The 22,828-nt window shown below is 45.9% G+C and overlaps 1 protein-coding gene across 3 annotated transcripts in view; it reads right to left on the reverse strand.

The window, feature by feature from the left end:
* Positions 1-22,828, reverse strand: part of LRCH2 (leucine rich repeats and calponin homology domain containing 2) — a 281,372-nt gene that overhangs the window by 44,663 nt on the left and 213,881 nt on the right. For 2 of the 3 annotated variants that reach the window (XM_082262513.1, XM_082262511.1), the window contains 3 exons: positions 22,321-22,371; positions 21,023-21,080; positions 14,117-14,229 (listed from right to left, as the gene is read on the reverse strand). In XM_082262513.1, coding sequence (XP_082118639.1) covers positions 14,117-14,229; positions 21,023-21,080; positions 22,321-22,371 — 222 coding nt within the window. The remainder of the gene's footprint in view (positions 1-14,116; positions 14,230-21,022; positions 21,081-22,320; positions 22,372-22,828) is intronic. The other variant, XM_082262512.1, reaches the window with a different exon arrangement.

The raw sequence follows: 22,828 nt of genomic DNA on the forward strand, positions 1-22,828 counted from the left end.
CATTTGGCGATGGTAGAGGCCGAAGCCGCCATGCCCTTCCGAGGACCCTCTGGAAGAACAAACAAGGAGTCCGTCTTTCGAAAAGACTCAGTCGATTTAAGGTAAACCCTTATCGCCCGAACAACATCCAGAGAGTGCAACCTCACCTCCCTTGGATGTTTAGGCTTCGTGCACAACGAAGGCAAGACAATATCCTCATTAAGATGGAATTCCGAAACTCGTTTCGGAAGAAAAGAAGGATTAGGTCGCAAGACCACCTTATCCAAATGAATAACCAGGTACGGAGACTTGCAGGACAAAGCCGCCAGCTCCGACACTCTGCGAGCCGAAGTGATCGCCACCAAAAAGGCGACCTTTTTGGACAACATAGACAACGAGATCTCCCTGATCTGTTCAAAAGGAGCACGCTGTAACACAGATAGAACGAGATTCAAGTCCCAAGGGGGCAGAGGATCCCGCCTCGGGGGAACCAGATGCCGCACACCCTGAACAAAGGTGCCAACCAATGGGTTGGAAGCCACGGGACGTTGAAACAGAACGGCCAGAGCAGACACCTGACCCTTTATCGTAGCCAGCGCCAAACGCTGATCAACACCCGTTTGAAGGAAAGACAGCACACGGGACACCGAGTACGTGCGGGGTGAAAACCCCCTGGACTCACACCAGGCAAAATAGGCCTTCCAAGTACGGTAATAAACCTTCCCCGAGGAAGACTTCCTCGCGTTGATTAAAGTATGAACGACCTCCGAAGAGAGACCCCTCTCCTTCAGGACCTCGGTCTCAACAGCCAGGCCGTCAAAGCCAGCGACTGTAAAGCAGGATGGTATATCGGTCGTTGAGACAGTAGATCGTCTCGAAGAGGCAGACGCCACGGGGCGTCGACCGCCAGATTCACGAGGTCTGCGTACCAGGACCGGCGAGGCCAGTCCGGTGCCACAAGAATCACCGTGTTGCGTTCCGAGTGTAACCTGCGAAGGAACCTGGACAGCAACTGAATCGGTGGAAACGCGTACATCAGCCTGTACTGATGCCACGGGGCCACTAACGCGTCCGACGCGTCTGCCTGAGGGTCGCGCGTCCTTGCCACGAACCTCATCACCTTGTTGTTGAGACGAGACGCGAACAGGTCCACATCTGGAAGACCCCACTTCGCGCACAACATCTGGAAGACAGCCGGATGGAGAGACCATTCCCCCTGATCCAGGGTCTGGCGACTCAGATAGTCCGCCTGCCAGTTCTCCACTCCCGGAATGTGAACCGCCGTTATCGCCGGGACATGAGTCTCGGCCCAAGACAGAATGTCGGCCACTTCTCGAGCCGCTCGGGCACTCCTGGTGCCCCCTTGGTGGTTGATGTAGGCCACCGCCGTGGCATTGTCCGTCTGCACCCGAACCGGGCAACCCTGCAGCCGGTCCGTCCAGCGATGAAGACAGAGACTTATTGCACGCAATTCCAGAATGTTGATCGGAAGGGAAGACTCCCCCTCCGACCAAGTCCCCTGAGCGGACAGAACGCCCAGAACACCACCCCAGCCCGACAGGCTGGCATCCGTGGTGATCACCGTCCACGAGATCGGACGAAACGACTTGCCCCCGGACACCAACGGGGACTGGAGCCACCACAGAAGGTTTTCCCTGGTGCGAAGACTCAACGAGATTTGAAGATCCAGAGATTGAGGTCGCCCGTCCCACCTGGACAGGATCTCCGCTTGGAGACCCCGCGTGTGAAACTGGGCGAAAGGAATCGCCTCGAAGGCCGAGACCATCAATCCCAGACATCTCATACACGTCCGCAGAGACGAGTTCGGAACGTCCCTGAGGGACCTGACTTCCTCCCGGAGAGTCCTGAGTTTGTCTTCCGGCAGGAAGACCTTCGCCTGCACCGAGTCCAGTATCATTCCCAGATAGGGGAGACGAACCGACGGACTCAGTGTCGACTTTGGAAAATTTATCGTCCAACCAAACTCCTGCAGAGTTTGCATCGTGACAGACAGGTCCTCCTCCAGACCCTGGCTGGTCGCAGACCGAACCAGAATGTCGTCCAGATACCCCAGGACAGAAACGCCCTGGGCCCTCAATAATGCCAGAACCGGTGCAAGCACCTTGGTGAAGACCCGCGGAGCCGAGGCGAGACCAAAGGGCAACGCCACGAACTGGTAGTGATCCTCCGCAATGGCGAATCGAAGGTACCTCTGATGACCCTCGAATATGGGGATGTGAAGGTACGCATCCTTCAAATCGATGGAGGCCATGAATTCCCCCGGAACCAGGGCAGCCACCACCGACCGCAGGGATTCCATGCGGAACTTGCGAACCCGCACAGAGCGGTTCAGAGCCTTCAAGTCCAGAATCGGACGAACCTTGCCCTCCTTTCTGGGCACGGTGAACAGATTGGAATAAAACCCCCGAAACCTGTCCCGATGAGGCACCAGAACCACCACTCCCTGAGCCCTCAGGTCCCGCACCGCCAGGTGCAGGTCCCGCAGGCGCTCTGGAGACAGTTGAAGATTTGAGGGAAAAAATCTGCTCTCCGGCCGAGAGAGAAACTCGATCTTGTAACCAGATCGAACGATTTCCAGAACCCATCTGTCCCGCACACGGGCCAACCAGGGCTGAAGAAAACCGAGCAAGCGTCCCCCCACCCCAAAACTGGGTGAGGGCGCCCCTTCAGGCCGAACTGTTATGGGCTGCAGGTCCGGATTGGCCGGACTTCTGTTTACCAGACCAGGGCTTCTTCTGAGAGCCTTGACCTTTGAACGGTTTGCCCTTGTAGTGCGGCCGAAAGGCACGAAAGGACCCCTGAGGGGGCCGAAAATTAGCATGCTTCTTCCCAGAAGCCCCCTTAGCCTTGGGGAAATGGGGCAAGAGAGTGCTCTTACCCCCGGTGATCCCCTTAATCAACACATCCAGGGACTCCCCAAAAAGGCGAGACCCATCATAAGGCAGATTGGCTAAGGTCTTACGTGAAGATTGGTCCACCGACCAACATTTTAACCAAACCAGGCGGCGAGACAACACCGCCACGCTGTGCACACGTGCAGCCAACGGAATCAGGTCCAGGTCCGCATCACACAGATACATGACACCCTGGTGGATCTGATCCACCATATCCAGGGTCGCCGGCGAGGCCGAATCGGCCACTAGGACGCGCCTAAGCATCTGCGTCCAACTTGCGATCGCCTGGGCCGCCATGAGAGAAGCAAACAGAGCCTTAAGCATAGAACCCGTAACAGAATAAGTATGACGGGCAAGAGACTCCAGTCTCCTATCCGTGGCATCACGGAAAACAGGGGAACCCTCTGCAGGAATCGCAGTGGCTTTGTTCAAAACCGCAATTGCATGATCCACTGGTGGAGGCACACACCACCTTTCATCAGTGGAAGGCGAAAAAGGATAACGCAGCTTGAATTTACTTGGTACCGCAAAAGGTTTGCGCAGATTGCGCCATTGATCCTTAACAGCGCGCTGAAAATCAGCATTGCAGGGAAAAACCTGCGGCGTCCTGCGTTTCCTCTGCGTCCCATAAGCCGCCAAGGCAGCGGGGGGACACACTTCGTCCTGCAAACGCAGCGTTTGCTTAATGGAAGCAATCAACTCATCCATGATTGCAAGCTCTTCAGGCGAGCCAGGGGGAGAATTATCAACCCCCTCAACTTCAGCCTCCACCTCAGACCCCACTAGATCAAGAGAGGAGCGGGACCCCGATAAGGAGGCCCCTGCCATAACAGCCCCATCACCTTCACCCTCAGAATCAGAGGAAAGAGCAACTCTGGGCCTTTTAGTAGATTGAGCAGCCACCAGCATTTGCACCTGAGCAGCAAGGCCAGCCACAATAGTGGCTAAATCCCCCCCTGGGGGGGAAACAGCGGTCCCCTGGCTTTCCACCAATACTGTAGGAAATTTGCCCTCCTGAGAATCCATTGCCCCTGTAATGCCAGACAACCAAGGGTTAACTGCCCCTTTTAAGCAAGCGCGGCAAGCGCAGCCCACCGCACCACACTCGAGCACAATAAGACCCCCACAGGGAACATGCAAACTGAACACAGGCAATGGATAGCAAGAAACAGAAGGATAAAACCTGAGGAGACCCTCGCCGCTGCTGCTGCCTCGATCGGTGTTCCTGGAAAGAGGAAGTGATGCTGCCAGGGCGCTCTATGTAAGCCTATGGAGGCTACAAGAAAATGGCCGCCATGCATGTAAACCATGCGGCCGGAGCGGGTGTAGGCAAAATGGCGTAGTTTGGCGCCGAAACCGCCGCTCCACAGTGCATTAAAACACACATTACATTCCAATATCAGAATACATGTCAGATCGCCGCAGCGATCGCTGTATATGCCCAAACATGCCAAAAAAAACATGCCCCACAGCACACAGCTTCTCACACTGACCAGTCTGACACACACAGTGTCATACAGCTCCCCCCCCCCCCCTTGCAGCCCACAGCATGCAGCCGAGAGATAGGGAGACAAGCAGTGTGAATAGAGGCAGGTTACACAGTCCCAGACTGACACCCCCCCAGACAGACAGGTCCCCACATAAATACACTTACCTCACATGGCGTGGGGGACCCGCACAGGCGAACAAGCCGCTGCACATGAGGCAGGGAGAGTCGCAAGTCAAGACGCACAAAATGGGGGTTAAGAAACCGCACAGCGTCCAGTGAGGTAGCCACCTCACCAATCATCCCTGCACCGAACAGGGATGGGTCGTTCACTATGCCAGGAGCGTTACCTGGCTGAACGCTCGATGGCAGACTGGGAAGCCACTGACCCACGACCTGCGACCAGGGGGATCAGCCCGAGACCCAGTCCGCATGATCCTCTTCATCCGAAGAACTAACTAACGCTGACAAAATAACAGCTAAATAAAGGTAGAGAGAAAAACTCAAACAAAATATTAAAAAGAAGAAAGAGTCTGGGACAGAAAGTCCCAGCACAGAGAGAGCCAGCCACTCCTGACAAGCTAGACATTAAAACTGAGATATGGTTGCAGGAAGTAGGAGGGTATTGACTGAGGGGACCACCCCCTGAGGGTGGGATATGTTAAAAGCTTTATTGTTAACATATTCTGTTGCCTAGCTACTCCTTCGGAGCAAAGTCTAATACCCCATATGTGACGAATATGAAGAGGCGGCGACTGTCGGAGGACGTAAGAGAAATTAAATTTAAACAGAAAAAAATTGCTAGGAGCAGAGATCCCAGCAAGGAACTAGGTCCTTACTCCTTACTAGGCAGAAAAAAAATGAATACCTATCGCAGGAAGTGGGTGTATACCAATAAATACAAAAATATGTGCAGCGCTAGAAGAAAAAAATTCCCAACAAAATAAATTGTCCAATCGCAGGAAACATTCCACAAATAAAGTAAACAATTGATGGTGAGAAAAAGTCCAATATATAATGGTGCAAATCATATATAAGTGCAGCAAATCCCGTCACCAGTGAAGGTAGAAATATATTGCGCTCACCAGATGGATGGGACCCCAAAACACCTTATAGTGTAGGAGTCAAACAGGCTTAAAAATGATGGAGTGTCCCCACAGATTTTTCACCGATTCCAACGGCAACCATGCAAATCTCCGGTAGATGGAATAGTTCAGAGATTCCCCTTCCACATGGTGGGTGGTAAAACCGAAAAAAATGGAGGGACATATAGCGTAATATTGCTAAAATCAATTTAATATCAATAAAGCTGATACACTTACAGACATCCGTGAAAGACAGGCATATAAGATGTAAAACAGCTGGGCTGACCAAGTCCTCTTTACATGTTTCGGCATAAATGCCTTTTTCAAAAGATAAAGTCAGCAAATTGATTTTAGCAATATTACGCTATATGTCCCTCCATTTTTTTCGGTTTTACCACCCACCATGTGGAAGGGGAATCTCTGAACTATTCCATCTACCGGAGATTTGCATGGTTGCCGTTGGAATCGGTGAAAAATCTGTGGGGACACTCCATCATTTTTAAGCCTGTTTGACTCCTACACTATAAGGTGTTTTGGGGTCCCATCCATCTGGTGAGAGCAATATATTTCTACCTTCACTGGTGACGGGATTTGCTGCACTTATATATGATTTGCACCATTATATATTGGACTTTTTCTCACCATCAATTGTTTACTTTATTTGTGGAATGTTTCCTGCGATTGGACAATTTATTTTGTTGGGAATTTTTTTCTTCTAGCGCTGCACATATTTTTGTATTTATTGATTTATCACCCTCCTTAGTTCAGTGTTTGATGTCAGCTGCTTACATTTTTTAAAGTTAGCGCAATAATCTCTATTTTATTCAGTGGGTGTATACCCCCTGGACTGCCACATAAGCATGCTCAAGATTTTCTCTACAACATGTAAACATGTAGGCGGAGTTCTTTGCATGTATCGACGTCACAAGCCGGAACGGACTTGCCGCTTCACAGCGGTTCTATCTGCATCTGATACATTCATTGAAGGCTTGTTTTTACATATGTTTGGTGAGTGCATCTATTTTTAATAAACTTTCATCTGTTGGAACGTACTGCACTATTGTCTTCCCCCTTTTGTGTCTTGACATACGGGAGAGGTGTTGTCTGATTTGTCCTGGCTCCTGGATCATCTGGGATTTTCCATCGGCAGTTTCCGGGGCTGATCTCCTATATGACCATAAGGCTATTTGTGACCACTGTGAGAGCAGCGTTCATAAACATCTGGTAAGAGGCCAATCGGCTTTTTTCTTTGTGGTGGAGGTGCTTACCGTTCCAGTCTCTTTCATCAGTATTATAGATCTTCACTTGTCAAGGTGTCCTTTGTGGATTTGAATGCTCAATATACCATCTTAAAGTGGACTCATGTTATGCTATGGACTGTATACAAGCTATTTTAGCGCTGCATTTTTGTTTTACAAGCTTTGCTCTGTCTAGTGTCCTACTCCTGCAGGGGGCAGCATAACCCTACGGTCATGAAGATGAAGAGCTGTGTTCCTCAATAAACGAAAGAGAAATACCACTTCCAAAGCGATTGCCGGATAATTTGATCTTTAGTACACAGCTTTCGAGAGCCAATCACGAGAGTCCATCAGAAATTATCCAAAGGGACAGAAATTTAATTTTTTCTTGTACAATACTAGGGATAAACCGATATGTTTTTTTCAGGGCTGATACCGATATTTTGGTCACAACGTATCGGTATTGGCCGATATCTGCCGATATTTTGTACATTTAAAGTTTTGAAAAATAAAAAATGGGGGGGCGGAGCCGGCAGCCGGAGATGATGGACGTGTGAGCCTTCTGCTCTGATCCTCGGGTCCCACACAGCTATCCGCAGCGGCATCCACAGCAGGGATTTTCGGCCACAAATCACCCTACAGCACCCCGAACGCCCGGAGCACATGATGGCATCGGCGGGGAAGAGAAAGGAGAGGGAGAAGCCACGGAAATTGTCCGACTTCTTCACCCCAGCGCCGGGGCGCTCCAGGCAAGATGGCGCCGCTACGAGACACCGCAGCAGGTCTCCACGAGGCAAAGGGAGCGCCCATTCATCCCCACACGACCAGGATCAGGGTGAGTCGGCTGATTTTCGGCCACTACGAACCCCCTCCCCTACAGCTAGCCCTGCCAAGCAGAAAATGAGATACACAGGGACACATACAGCAGAGGATATGGACACTGCAGCAGGGGGGGAGAAGGAGGATATAAATGAATGCGGCCTGAAGCTGGATGCATTCCCCACCACGGGGCAGCCCATTACTGACAGTGCCATGAAAGACCTAATACAAACACTGAGGGGAGCCCTACAAAAGGATATGGAATCATACATGAAGGTTACTAACAGGAAACTATCTGATATGGAAGAGAGAGTGGACTATGTTGAAACAAAGATGGATGAATTTACTGGGGCCCACAATGAGCTGGTAGATGAGCACTTTGAGCTGGAAGAAGAGCTGAGGCAGCTGAGGCTGAAAGTGGCAGATATTGGAGACAGGTCCCGCAGAAACAATATAAAATTCAGGGGGGTCTCAGTCTGTGAAACCGGCGTATCTCACCCCATATTTGCAGCAGTTGATGCTTAAAACTATCCCGGATCTCTCTAAAGCAGATGTGATTATTGATAGAGCTCACAGATTGCCCAAACCAGCACACATTCCTGAATCAGTGCCAAGAGATGTGATAGCAAGGATTCACTTCTTTCATGTAAAAGATCAATTGATGAGGTACTCCAGACAAAATGCTTCTCTTCCTGACCCATATGGAGGGATTGCGCTCTATGCTGATCTTTCCCAAGCCACGTTAGCGGCCACCATAACCTGGTCCCTATCACAAAAATTTTAAGGAACCATAAAATCCTCTATAAATGGGGATTTCCGGCTAAATTACTGGTTACTATGAACAACTCATTACATGTGATCCATTCTATGGCAAAAGGACTTGATCTCCTGCGCCAATGGGGGCTTCTCCCTAGGGAAGATAATCTGCAGGCTCAGGCTTCTGGTTCGAGGGGTAGATCCAGTGCAAGCAAACCAAATTGAGTCTTATGAGAACTGAACAGTTGCATCTCAGGAGTTCTATGTTTGTTATGCAGGAGTTGGCTGGAGCCCTAGGACCCGGGCACGGCTCATATTTCCTCACCCCACTTTTCAGTGTGAGATTTCTCACACCCCGACAGTTCTGGAGAGTTACTCTATAGACGCTATGCTGATAGAAAGTTACCAGCTTTGTTGGCCTACGGTTGTGGCCTATTTATGTTCTTGCCCAATGATTTTTGCATTTTTTCTTTCCCCTGCCTTTCCCTTTTCTGCCACTGGAGGGAGCCAGAGCACTACAGAAGGATGTCATGTCACTTAGGTTGATGTCTTTGAATGTCAGAGGCCTGAATCACCCAGCGAAACGGAGGAATCTTTGGAAGACTGCATTGGAAATGAAATGCGATATCCTCTGCGTACAAGAGACATACTTCAGCAAGGACAAAGCTCCCAGATGCTCGCATCCCAAGTTTCCGTATGTATGTGTTTCAAACGCACAGACCAAACACAATGGAACATTGATTGCTATAAGGGACACGCTATCTTTTAAGCTGCTAGAGGAGAGACACGACGACATGGGCAGATATGTTCTGCTGGTTGCGGAAATCAACGGGTCTCCTTACACCCTGCTGAACATATATGCACCCAACAAAAAACCGGTTAAATTTATAAAAAAAATGGTTCAAATGGCAAATAGCATTAAGCAAGGATCTGTGATTATTTGTGGAGACTTCAATGCTGTAATGTATTCAGATGTTGATTGCTCCTCAGTGGGGCGGAGACGAAGGCCAAACATAGGACCTTTCTGTTATGGGGAGGGCCTGTATGACCCCTGGAGATGTCTCCACACCACTGAGCGCGACTACTCCTTTTTCTCGGCGGTACACGCCAAGTATTCCAGAATAGATTTTTTTCTGACAGATAAGTTCACTCTTCAAAAGGTCTCCAGTGCATGTATCCACTCCATCACGTGGTCGGACCATGCACCGATCACGTTGGACTTGGAAAAACGTCCTGCCACGGTTCATAGGCCATTGTGGAGAAACAACACCTATGTGTTGTCTCATCCGCAATACAGCAAGGACCTACATAAGAAGGTAACAGAATACTTTGAATTCAATGCTGACGGTTCATGCTCCCCTGCCACGGTCTGGTGTGCGCACAAGGCTGTGGCAAGGGGCCTCCTTATACAACAAGCGGCTAAGCTGCGGAGAGACAAAACTAACAGAATAAAAAGACTACAAGGCGACATAAACGACTTAGAGAGGCAGCATAAGACGACCCAATTAGGTAATGAAGAGATACTAAAGAAGTTGACTTCCCTACGATTGGAACTCAGGAACATATTGACTGCAGAGTATGACTTTCATTTTAAAAGGATGCGGTTGTCCTGGTACTCCCATGGTAACAAGGCTGGGAAGCTTTTGGCTTCCCAGTTAAAACAGAGGCGAATAAAGGCACGTATCCCCCATTTTAAGCACCATAGGACGAATAAGGTGGTCTCTAATCAACAGACATTGCCGCAGTATTTAAAGATTACTATGAGTCTCTTTACAATCTCGCAAACTCCGACTCTGAAACGATGCCCACCGAGGACGCCATACAGCAGTTCTTGGAAGCCCTTCACCTCCCTAGCCTGGACTCGTCTATGCTTCAGGACTTGAATTCCTCTATCACGCAGGAAGAAATTCTTGCTGTGATTAAATCGCTCCCTCTACACAAATCGCCGGGGATAGACGGCTTCTCAGCCGAATATTATAAGACATTCCCTCATAGCCTGGCCCCTCATCTAGCTAGAGTTTTTAATGAAGCAATCTCTAAGGGTTCCTTCCCCAGAGAAATGCTGGAGGCTGTGATAATTACCCTACCTAAACCAGGAAAAACACCTGACGCCCCCCAAAACTTTAGGCCCATTTCGCTCCTGAATGTGGACATTAAAATTTATGCCAAAGTATTAGCAAATAGGTTGCTCCATGTTACTCCGACTCTTATAGGTTTGGACCAAGTGGGCTTTGTCAAAGGCAGACAGGCACCCAATGGCACGAGGCGTATGATCGATCTCCTTTCCCACCTGCAAATCCACCGGACGCCGTCGGTACTGTTGGCGCTTGACGCCGAAAAAGCGTTTGACAGAGTCCACTGGGGGTATCTGGCAGCCATTTTAGAGAAGTTTGGTTTTGGGGGCAGTATTCACGCGGCCATTATGGCTTTATACTCTGATCCTTCGGCGAGGGTATACACGGATGGCCTACTATCACAAAGCTTTGCTCTGACCAATGGGACCCGTCAAGGATGCCCGCTTTCACCGTTTTTTTTTTCACTGGTTATTGAACCGCTAGCGGAGGCCATTCGTGCAAACCCTAAGATAGAAGGTATTCAGATAGGCTCTACGCAACACAAACTGGGTCTGTTTGCAGATGACATAATCCTTACCCTGACTAACCCTGCGAAATCTTTGGTGGCGGTTCAGACCGTTTTGGATCACTTTGGAGCGGTTTCCCTTTACAAAGTGAATAAGACTAAGTGCTCTGCTCTCCCGGTATGTGTACCTAAGACGCAAATTCCAACTCTAAGAAGCCTATTCTCGTGTGATTGGGACCACCCCTCTATCACAAACTTAGGTATTCAACTGACCTCCCCGATTGAAAAACTCTATGAATGTAACTTCCCACCACTGCTATCCCAAATAGAAGAGGAATTCCAACAGATTAGGAAAGTTCAATTGTCCTGGCTTGGTAGAATAGCAGCTTATAAAATGCAAATCCTCCCCAAGCTGTTATACCTGTTCAGAACCCTTCCCATCCCGATCCCTCAATTATTCTTTGAAAAATTGGCTACCAAACTTAGGCTGTTTATTTGGGACGGTAAGAGACCTAGAATAGCTATGTCTAAACTGTACGATTCTAAGCAGGCAGGTGGTACGGGGTTGCCGGACGCTCAAGCTTATCACCATGCTACGCTTTTAGATCACACTAGATTTTGGTTCTCGAACCAAGCAGACAACTGGTGGAATCAAATTGAGCGTCAGGTGACTGCCGGCCACGACTTACCAGCTTTGGCGATGGCTGCGAGCATTACACACAATGTAAATAGACCCATATACCCGACCATTGTGGCTTCTATATCTGCGTGGCAGAGGCTACTTAAATATGACTGTGGTGACATGAGAGTTAAGAAACTATCTATACCGCTAGCGGTTTACTCATACCTGATCCCGGGTCTTTCAGTGTCCAGTTGGCGAAAGCAGGGAATTAATATTCTAGAATCCTCAGACAGACAGCCAAGTGTGCTGGAAACCTTTACATTGCACCAAATACGCTCTTGGCATAAAACCAACCCTCTCCCCGCCTTCACAGTACCCCTCCATATCTGGAAGTTCCTTATAGGTTCCCAGGAATCTACGGGGAAAGGTATCTCACTCTTCTATAAGCTATTCCATCAGAGCTTGCTTGTACGTAAATCCCAACCTATGCTTAAATGGGAACAGGTCTTAGATCAATCATTCCATATTGTTAAGTGGTCCGCTGCAATGAAACTAAACACTAAGGCCTCGGCCTGAATTGACCACTGGGATAATGCTCAAAAAATTCTACATAGGTATTATATGACCCCCTCTAGGCTGAACGCGATAGACTCTAGCATCTCGCCTTTATGTTGGAGGGACTGCCAGGAAAGGGGTAATTTGCACCATGTGCTATGGGACTGCCCTAAACTTCGCCCTATTTGGAGACAGGTTTCTTCGCTAATCTCACAGGTGTGCGGAAAGAAGTGTACTCTGAACCCAGCTATGGCGCTTTTAAGTATAGGAGTGGATGATTTCCCTATTGCAGGCAGAACAATAGTGGCACATATACTGTTTGTCACAAGAATAGCAATAGCTGCACTTTGGAGATCTCCCGAAATCCCAAAAATCGAGGATGTCCATAGGAGAGTTAATTCTAACTGTGAAATGGAAAGGATGCTAGTGTATAAGGTAAAAAAGGCGGGTACTTTCCACAAAAAATGGGACTTATGGTTGACAGCTCCTACTGTTAAATGTTGATGATATTAAGTTGGACCTCGAGGGCTCTCTGACTTTTCTTTGAAGCACATGCCAGTACTTTCTAAGCTTCTCCTCCAGTGGCAGGTTCCTAGTTACCACCCCCCCCCCTCTTCCCTTGTTCTCCCCTTCCTCCATCCCTAACCCTACCCACATGATCCCCCCCCCCTGTTAACCTCTTTCTACCTTTGTTAGAACACCCTAGTGCTTAGGGTCTAGTGAGATCCAGGAAAACCCTATGGTTGGCCAGACAGAGGGTGGTGGTGGTTCCCTCGACTACGGTCTGGAGTATACAATCAACCTTTGCTGGGCCAAGGGGGCTGGTAGTGGCGCACTTGCTCCCTCCAGTAGCAGTATTGAGGGATACCCGATCACAGTGTGTTCCCCTTGGGGGTGACTCCCTTGCGTCCCATTCATAGCCTGCAGGGGTAATGACACAATAGGAGTTGATTGGGAATGTAGTAATAGTCCACGTGAACAGGGTAGAACCACCCCCCCCCCCCCCACATGGCAGCTATGCAAGAAAATTGTAGGGTTTATTGAAAATACGACAATGTAACGTTACACAGTGAACTGTAATTATATACCTTTGTCATGCAACTTGATATGCAATTTCATGTAAGGAAATGTTTGCCTTTCCTACTTGTATATGCCTACTTTACTTCAATAAAAAAAGTTTGGTTATAAAAAAAAAAAAAAAAGTTTTGAAAAATAAAGACAATTTTTGACACAAATCTGGTACTGAACATGTTAATTTTTGTTTAATGCTTAATGACTGGCTTGCTGGCACCCTGTGGTGGGTGGCTGGCTGTCTGGCACCCTGTGGTAGGTGGCTGGCTGTCTGGCACCCTGTAGTGGGTGGTTAGCTGGCTGGCACCCTGCGATGGGTGGCTGGCTGGCTGGCACCCTGTAGTAGGTGGGTGGCTGGCACAGGGGCTGTGGGTGGCTGGCTGGTACAGGGGCTGTGGGTAGCTGGCTGGTACAGGGGCTGTGGATGTGGGTGGCTGGCTGGCACCGGGCTGCTGTGGGTGGGTGTATGGCTGTGATACACTCCCGCAAGACTAGTCCCGACTCCAGACGAGGCTGTCCAGGGTGAGGGAGGTGGCCTAAGAAGGCAAAATGAGGACACAAAAATATCCGCAATATCAGCCAGTTCCGGAGCCGATACCGATATATCGGGGAAAGTGCATTTCGGTCTCCGATAATCGGTCTATCTCTATACAATACTAGATCGTACAGTTTTCGCTCAATCAGTATATTTTGCGTCCAAAAAAAAAACAATACAGAAGAGCAGGACTATGTGTGCTCAGAAACAAAAGAATAAACTACAATACATCACAGCTCTTCTGAAGTTGTATTCTGTCATACAAGACCTTTCCTTTTATAGGTTGAGTAACCTCTACTTTCAATACGAGACTAGCATGCAAAAAAAAAAAACTAAATAAAAAAAAAAAAAAAAAAAAATGGACGATCACAGGTCTGATATTCTCATCATGTGTATGAGGTTTAAGCATCTGTTTCTTCTTTCATATTAAGCCCCACAATGCTCCCACAGCCAGTCCTATATTATGAACACATACATTACGCAGTTGGTTGATCTGTTCTCTCTCTTCTCTCAGATGTTCCATCTTCCTTCTCATAGTGAAGCCTGGATCTACAGATCCATAGTCTTGTCGGGAGGAACGACTAAAAGCTGCAAGGAAAACACTAATTAATACTCTCAAAGAACAGGTAAGGTATGAAATGAACTTTTAAATGAACGCTATAGCAGAACTGGCCAGCTTCAGGTAAAAGAAGGGGGAATAGAAACTGGGCATCTGGCAACGCTGGCAAATCGGTCCGGTCGTGTCATTGACCAGCCTGCCCTTCTTGTAGCCTTGCTCCTGCTAGAACATTAAGATCTTGTTCCTGTTTCAAGAAGCAGCTTTCATTGCTCAATGTGATGTCATCACAAGCATTCTTCCTTTATATATGACCTGGGATTACCTTCTATTACCCTTGGGATACTGATGTCCATTGATGTTTATGAGCCTAAATTGCACCCCTGGGAGATGATCTTAGAGAAGGACCACAGCTAAGGTTATCAGGGTCCAGGACCCCTGCCATACGGGAGTGAACCCCAATATTAACTACAAGCTGTAGGGGTATTTAGCTGTGGTAAGTGCGGGCTGTATTGAGAGGGGAGCACAAGATTCCTCACCCGCACACCCACTCCAGATCACCTCAAGAAAGCACCTTATAATATATATATTTTTGAACTTTGCACTTAACTACTTATGGAACTTTTTACATTTTAAATATTAATTAAATCACCTATTGATTTATCATCAATTTTCACAGTCCATTTTTTTCCTTGATATTTTCTTGCTGAGCCACAAGTATGTGGATACAGTGAATCTTTACACCTGTCACTTTAATATTTTGTTCCTTTATATTGTTGCACAACAAGTTTGTGGATTTTGCCATTTTTCACACTTGTCACCTTAACACCAGAATTTTGTAGCATTTGCACTTTATTTGTCTATATTTGTCTATATTTAATTTATATATTTTATATATTTTTTAAATCCCCACCTATATTACCATAAGAATATCTATTTAATCTTATCCAGCAAATTTTGCACCACCACTCAGCACTTTATTTATTCGAGCCACTTTGATATATTATCAGCATCTACCTGTTTAAAATTACCACTTGTCACTTTATTGCACTATTTGCACGTGATATATATGTCCTTTGTATATATGGTTCATGTGATACTATTTAATTACATGTGATTAATATGTTGGTAGCAGGATTTGGATGACATTTTATTTACATAGTACACCTTCATTGATATAACATAGGCAACGCCAATCACTTCACACACCCCCTAAACCTGTTTATTTTGCTGGTGGGTTGTAACAGTTGCTGAATGCTGCTGCTCATGCGATATCTTGCAAAACAGACAAAAAAAGAAATGGACATTCATGAGTTGTCAATAAGTGTACAGAAGGTGGCACTAGTTTTGCAGCAGTAATCCATCTGGTAGGCATAAAAAAAAAAAACATACCCGCATGCTGGCTTTATTCTACAGGTGTTAACTCTATTCTTTTACATGTGTGGTGTGGGTGTTTGGGGGGGGGGGGGGGGGTACAGCTCATATTTTCCTTCCATGTCTGCTCAAATGCAAGCACTACGGTCACATCCCCCCCCCATTTTTGAAAACTCACAAAATGTACAACCAGAGGTTCAGATTTTAGTATGGCCTGGAGAAAAGGGGGTGGAGATGTGACCACAGCACTGTGGGGTTTAAGCGCACAGTGAATGTTCACATGCTTACATCTGAGTAGGCAAAAAGCACAGTGGGGGCTGTACTTCTCTCTACATGTAAAAACAGATCTGACAAATGTAGAATAAAGCCAGACTAATGGAAGGTTTCTTTTCATCCAAAAGACTGTACAACTTCCTTAACACTGGTGAGCGTAGCTTTAAAAGGACACTGAGCAGGTGCGATTAAATAAAAAGCCATTCTATTAATGTGTTACCCATATTGCTTAATGATAGCCATCCAAGAAGGATTTTGGTTTATTTTCACGTGCATCAATCATTTGTGGATATACAGTATGTGCCTACAATATTTATCACAAGATAAAGCACCTTTGGACGTGTAGATTTAAAGCTAGATGCAAGAAATCCATGTCAGGTTGTAGAGATGATGGGCTAAACACCAACTGCAAAATTTCAGAGTGGTTTAACTATTTACAAAGGGTATGCTTGTTTACAGTACATACGAGGGAGCTCAGCCAACAAAAGGTTAAAAATTGTTCCATAAAATAGGATTTCAATTATATTTCAGACAGTAGCTCGGTACTTCTTTAGAGCTGACCAGGGGTCTTCCAGTAGAATTGTTCCACTCTAATCTTACTAACTGCATTCCAGGTGGAGCTCTGTATATACATCTGTTCTGATTGTTTCACAAACTTGCCACTGTTCAAATAGTTTAGATGTTATCTGTGTTCTATCAAAATGTTCTCAGACGTGGTTGCACTGCCATCAAAGTTTAATTTTATGTTTTTTGAAGTAAGAGTCTGGGCTAAGCATACACACTTCCCTCTTTCTATTGAGTCACTAACAATGTAGGTAAGACTCTTAAAATGTTTTACAGTATTTCTAGAAAAAAAAATCTCATCCTCAACCACTCTAGGTCTGAGAGCTGATAAACCTTGGAGTACAGTGTTTATGGTACATGGGAACAGACAGTAAATGATTCAAATGTGAAAAAATAGAAATATACCGCGCTATGGATAACTAAAAATAAAATAAACCAAATAAAACGTACATTAACCTAAGTGCTGCTTTGCAAAAATTAAGTAATAACCAAATTCTCAATGTAAAGTGCCAAAATACAGCGCAAAAAGGTTCGTGCTTACATAGTAATAATCATAAATAATCTTAAAGTGCCATGTGCAAACCAAGTGCATAAATACACAAATATGGTACTCCAATTATGGATATCATAAATTGTTGAATAATAACAGAACGTGTTAATAAAATAATATATAGTGAAAATACAATAAATACTGTGATAGTCCAATAAATAGTGAGATAAGCAAGTGTCCAAAAAACGATCCACAAAGGTGCTTAAGTTCCTGGAAAAAGGTGCAACATCATGCCATAAATCCAGTGCTGTGGAATGTGCCAATAATCCCCCTTTGGATAATCAACTTACCGGACTTAAATGACCCCTAGGCTGTACAGCTATAGAGGGGGTCAAAGAGGCTTGTGTCCTGGTAGGGAACCTGGTTAGAAATCCTTGGAGGTCTGATGTTCTCAATGCCCCGGTATGCATATATAGGGAAAGAAAGCTTGCAATAGTGTAACTCCGTTAATCTTTTATTGAATAAACATAAGAGTATCACTCACATTAGGTAAAATAAAATCAGGGAGGCAATGAAATGAAAGGCAGGTCTGGTAATCCTTCCTGTTTGCGGTGTGCGCTCGGGTTAGCCTTGGTCCCGCATGCGTTCCACCGTCCCGGAAGTGACGTGCCAATGATCGTAGACCGGAAATTGCGTTCACGTGTTTCGCCCTCCCCTTGGGCGTTATCAAAGGCATATGATAACGCCCAAGGGGAGGGCAAAACGTGTCGACGCAATTTCCGGTCTACGACCATTGGCACGTCACTTCCGGGACAGTGGAACGCACGCCGGGATCAAGGCTAACCCGAGCGCACACCGCAACCAGGAAGGATTACCAGACCTTCCTTTCATTTTATTGCCTGCCTGATTTTATTCTACCAAATGTGAGTGATACTCTTATGTTTATTCAATAAAAGATTGTTAACGGAGTTACACTATTGTGAGCTTTCTTTCCCTATATATGCATACCGGGGCATTGAGAACATCAGACCTCCAAGGATTTCTAACCAGGTTCCCTACCAGGACACAAGCCTCTTTGACCCTCTATAGCTGTACAGCCTAGGGGTCATTTAAGTTCGGTAAGTGGATTATCCAAAGGGGGATTATTGGCACATTCCACAGCACTGGATTTATGGCATGATGTTGCACCTTTTTCCAGGCACTTAAGCACCTTTGTGCACGTCACCCTTTCATGGCTGGCTGGCACCGGGTGGGTGGGTGGCTGTCACCCTTTGGTAGCTGGCTGGCAGTGGCACCCTGTGGTGGCTGGCACCATTTGATGGCTGGCTGGCACCGGGTGGGTGGGTGGCTGGCTGTCAACCTTTGGTGGCTGGCTGGCACCCTTTGGTGGCTGGCTGGCACCCTGTGTGGTGGGTGGCTGGCACCCTGTGAGGTGGGAGGCTGGCACATACAGGCCCAGGGCCTGTGACTGGCAAGCTAGCTGGTACAGTCAGGAGTCAAGACTCAGGCAGGGCCTGTGGCTAGCTGGTACACAGTGGGTGTGTGCCTGTGTGGGACTGGATGACTGCCAGCTGGCACCGGGCAGCTGTGGGTGGTGGGTGACCACGGCGGCTGTGTTACAGAACGTGTGTCAGACTGTGATTGGTCACCGATTTTGAAGGACTACTAGATCACTCACTGTAGATCACTCACTGTCCCCGACCGACTGTGCAGCATGCAGAGTGTGGCCACGGCAGGTAAAACACACTGTAACGAAGCTGAGGGAGGCGGCCTAAGAACTGCCCAGTGTGCGGAGGCACGTGGCGCAACGCAATGACATCAGGAAAATATGGGTAATCCAAAGGCCAATTCCGTTATAATGGGGAAAGTGCATATCGGCCCCGATACATCGGTGTTGCCGATAATCGGTCGATCTCTAGTTCTCAAGTCAGGGAAGGGGATTGGTGTCATAATAGGACATTAGGTCTAGGGCAAGGGAATAGGTATCACCTTGAGATGTGTTCAGAGTCTCCTGTAGGACAGGACTGCATGTTATTCACCCACTTTGTCCCATCTCCCTTGTGCCTGTGATCCACAATTGATAAGGTGTGGGGTACTCCTGGAACATTAGGCCGAAGAATGGGGTTTTGCATTTTGGGAATGCAGGAGCTGCATTAACCCAGCCACCAATCATGTGCCTGTGGCTATACCTCTGTAGCAGTAGGCAACAAGAAAACATTTTGTGTGTTTTTTTGGCAGGAGTGTGTCAATTGTGGGGTATTGCGGCTAAATCATCACCCTGAGACTAATTCTGGACAGAAAAAAAATATAGCAATTTTAAAATAACTTATGGCACCGAAAACCGAGACAGGAATAACAAGGAGCAACCCCTAATTCCTCTGCTTATGTATCCACATTGTGTGCTAAGCACTAAGGGATGTAGATTGATAGTCAGAAACCGGTCCAAATTCTAGGGAAACCCGGTCTTACCTTAGCCACAATGCTAGGTCTGTTAGGGGTCCAGGCTTTGCCCATAACAGTGGGCATACTACTAAAGGGGTCTTCAGGGTCTGGGAACTATAAAGATGGGACCACGCCGGACCTGTAAAGCACCCTGGGACTAACTATACCTGTTCTACCTCATGCAACAGAAATCGCTTAAAGCAGGATCGAGTGCACAAAGCTAGTCTCACAGAATGGATGAGATTATGAGTGTGCACTAAAGGCAGGCCTAGTAAGGTTTTTTGGAAGTGCCCAATCTCCTGAGGATAGCCTGCATATAACCCGTGGTCTATGAAATAGTTACATAGATAGTCTGGTTGAAAAAAAGACACAAGTCTATCTAATGCAACCAATAAAAAGGGGGAGGAGGGAATTATACACTTCTATATGCAAAATTTTATACCCACAGTAAATCCAGAGAAAGGCAGAAAACCCAAGCAAAGCTTGATCCAGTTTGCTCCATCAGGGGGAAAAATGATTTCTCGACTACAAGACCTGCCCTGTACGATATGAAAATACAATTTTTAGCCCTAAATTACTTGCAACGAATCATGACCCACCACAAAAATCAAAAAAAAAAGAAAAAAAAAAAAGAAAAATTCTCCTACACCTGATCACCGACTGACAAAATAGCCAAAGAGTGCCTGCACCTGACTGGATGTGTCAATGTTCAGTCTAGAATTTCTCGCCTAGCTCATTTGCAAGGGTCTTTGAGAAATCAACTTTTTTGAGCCAAGTGGTGCTGACAGAGCCACCCATGGATCAAACTTTTGGCTGATTTCAGGTTCAATAGTGCAGAGAATCTGCAAAAAAACTTTTTTTTTTTTTTTTTTTTTTTAAATCATTCAAAGGTCAAGTTTAATACACCGATCATTTGGTTCTCATACAACCAGGGGATTTGGTAGCTTCCAGTTGAAAATCTCTGCCCAATTTGGTGTGTTGTTTACATCTGATCAATGGATTAAATGCAATGTATAAGCTATTTTTAAGCTCAAAGTACCATTGCACCCAACCGTCATTGTTATTTAAAGAGGAGCTCCAGGCTCCTGCAGAAAAAATTAAAAGTCAGCTACAAATACAGTGTCTGCTGACTTTTAATATTAGGACACTTACCTGTCCAGGAGTCCAGTGGTGTTTTCCCCCGGGCAATTTTCCAATCGGCTATCAGGTGCTGCCGCCGTAGCCATCTCCACTTCCAGAAACCGGCAGTGAAACCGTGCAGCTGCACAACAGGTTCCTTACTGCGCACGAGCAATGCATGTTGCATTATCTAATTGGGCCGGCGGCGGGGGAAGGAGGATGGGGTTAAACTTCTGGCTGAGTTTGCTGCCCACAAACTCAGCTGTAAGTGGAAGCGGGTACCTGTCAGAACCAGATACCTGCTCCCCCCCAAAGGTGCCAAATGTGGCAGTGGAGGAGGGGGGGGGGAGGCAGATAAGCAGAGCTTCCCCCTTTTGGGTGGAGCTCCTCTTTAACCTGTAGGCCATGCTGCAGATACAATCTGAAATGACAAACTTATTTTTTAGGAAAATGGCAGGGGTATTTCCTTAGTTGGACTGCAATATCATCTTATTTGGCACCCAATCCTCACCAGCAAAATGTTTTTAATAAAAAAAAAAACTTCCGTTTTTGGGAATGCTTACCTGATCTCGGCTTTAATCCAAATGGCGTTGGAGAGCTACTATGTGACCGTTCACAGTCCTAAAATGGAAATAAACAGTAAAGTTACGATGAACCAGATATTCTTCAAAAATAAAAGTGACATGTTCCTAGCTCATGTACTGATAGGTCTATGCAAATAATAGATAATGATTCATTTGGCAAATAATGAACATATATATATATATATATATATATATATATATATATATAAAGGCAACAGGAAAAGTATATTCAATTTTTCCAAATAACCGGCAACTCATATTTATTCAGTTTTCAGAGACTGTTGGGAAGTGGAATCACAAGCTGGCTTCTTAAATCTCTTGCACTCCAGCGGCAAGAATTCAATACTGCTGCTTGTCCAGGCATTACGTTGAATCTCCCACAAGAAGGAACAAATGACTAGATTTTATTAGAAGTACTTAAGGGGAAAGTTTGCCACTTGAGTCTTCAAGAAATCAGAATTTGGCTTTTGTCTCTCAATCAATTTTGGGTTGAAGCGGCCTTTAAATTGGCAGTGCTTGCTCTCATGATCCATTTTAGTTTGTTCATCACAACTTGAATTGGAGGCAGGCTGGCACTGCTCAAATGGAAAATAAAAAAGGAGAGCATTTTCTCTGAAAACATTTTGACTTGCTTAGTTTATTCCCATCTAAACTCAGTGAGCAGAACAGGCAGACCTCTGCCCACCATACGCTGAGACCAGCAGAAATCCACCATGACCTAAATCACTCAAACATGTCAAAATAATTGCTAGCAAAAAAAAAAAACACATGGAAAATAAAACATTTTAAATGGTTGTCTCATCAAAATTAATATTTCAGTTGCGAGTAGCTGCCACTGCATTCACACACACTAGATTAATGTACATCTTTCAGGATTGAAATTGAAATACTATGCCATGTTCCCAGCTTTGGCCTCCCAATAGAGCACAACAGAATGGGGTGTTACTTTAACATTTAAAGCATAACTAAAGACAAAACTTTTTAAAAGTTTTGGATAGAAGGGAGAGGGATTAGAAGTTTAGAACCCCTGTCAAAGGTCAAGGTAAATCTCCCCAGTGGGACAAACATTGCAAAACCTTACAGGGGTTATAACCCTCCCTTAAAATGTTAACTTTTTTGTTATACGAAGACAGCAGCAGGAGCAGAGCCTCCATGGAAGCCAAAGCAACTAGGACACCCAGTGTGCAATTTATCCTTCCAGCATCACTTCTTAAATAAAATTCTGATTTAGGTGGACTGGACCCAGAAATAAAAGAAAACCAAAACATAACATGTACCTCTGATGAGACTGGAGATGAGGGTGACACATTTGCACTATCACTGTTTTGCTAAAATGAAATGAAAAAAACAAAAAACAAAAACAAAATAGTTATCAGACTGTAGTTATTCTACATTGCATGTGTAGACCAGACAGTGAACTATGTGAATGTTTTGTCTTCAGTTCTGTTTTTAGGATTTTCTAGAATTACTGCTTTAGGAATATTCATCACCCAATAGTATATTCCAAAAATACAACTTGGTTTTAACAAGAGGAAACATTATATCAAACCAGTGGCCTTTCTCTGTGTTTCCCAATGTCCTATGTAACCTTTTTAATCATGTATTGGTGTATTAAAAAAATTATATAAAAACTGCCAGGGGCTGTGTTTAATATTTAATTAAAATAGTATAGCTTTAAATAGGTAAAGTAGATTTGTAAAATATATATTTTTAAACGTACATATTTGGTTACTGAATCACTGTTTGCAATGTATTACACAAGTTCATGGTTTAAGCAGTACTAGG

The sequence above is a fragment of the Pelophylax lessonae genome (assembly GCF_965119305.1).
Source record: "Pelophylax lessonae genome assembly, chromosome: 7".
NCBI lineage: Eukaryota > Metazoa > Chordata > Amphibia > Anura > Ranidae > Pelophylax > Pelophylax lessonae.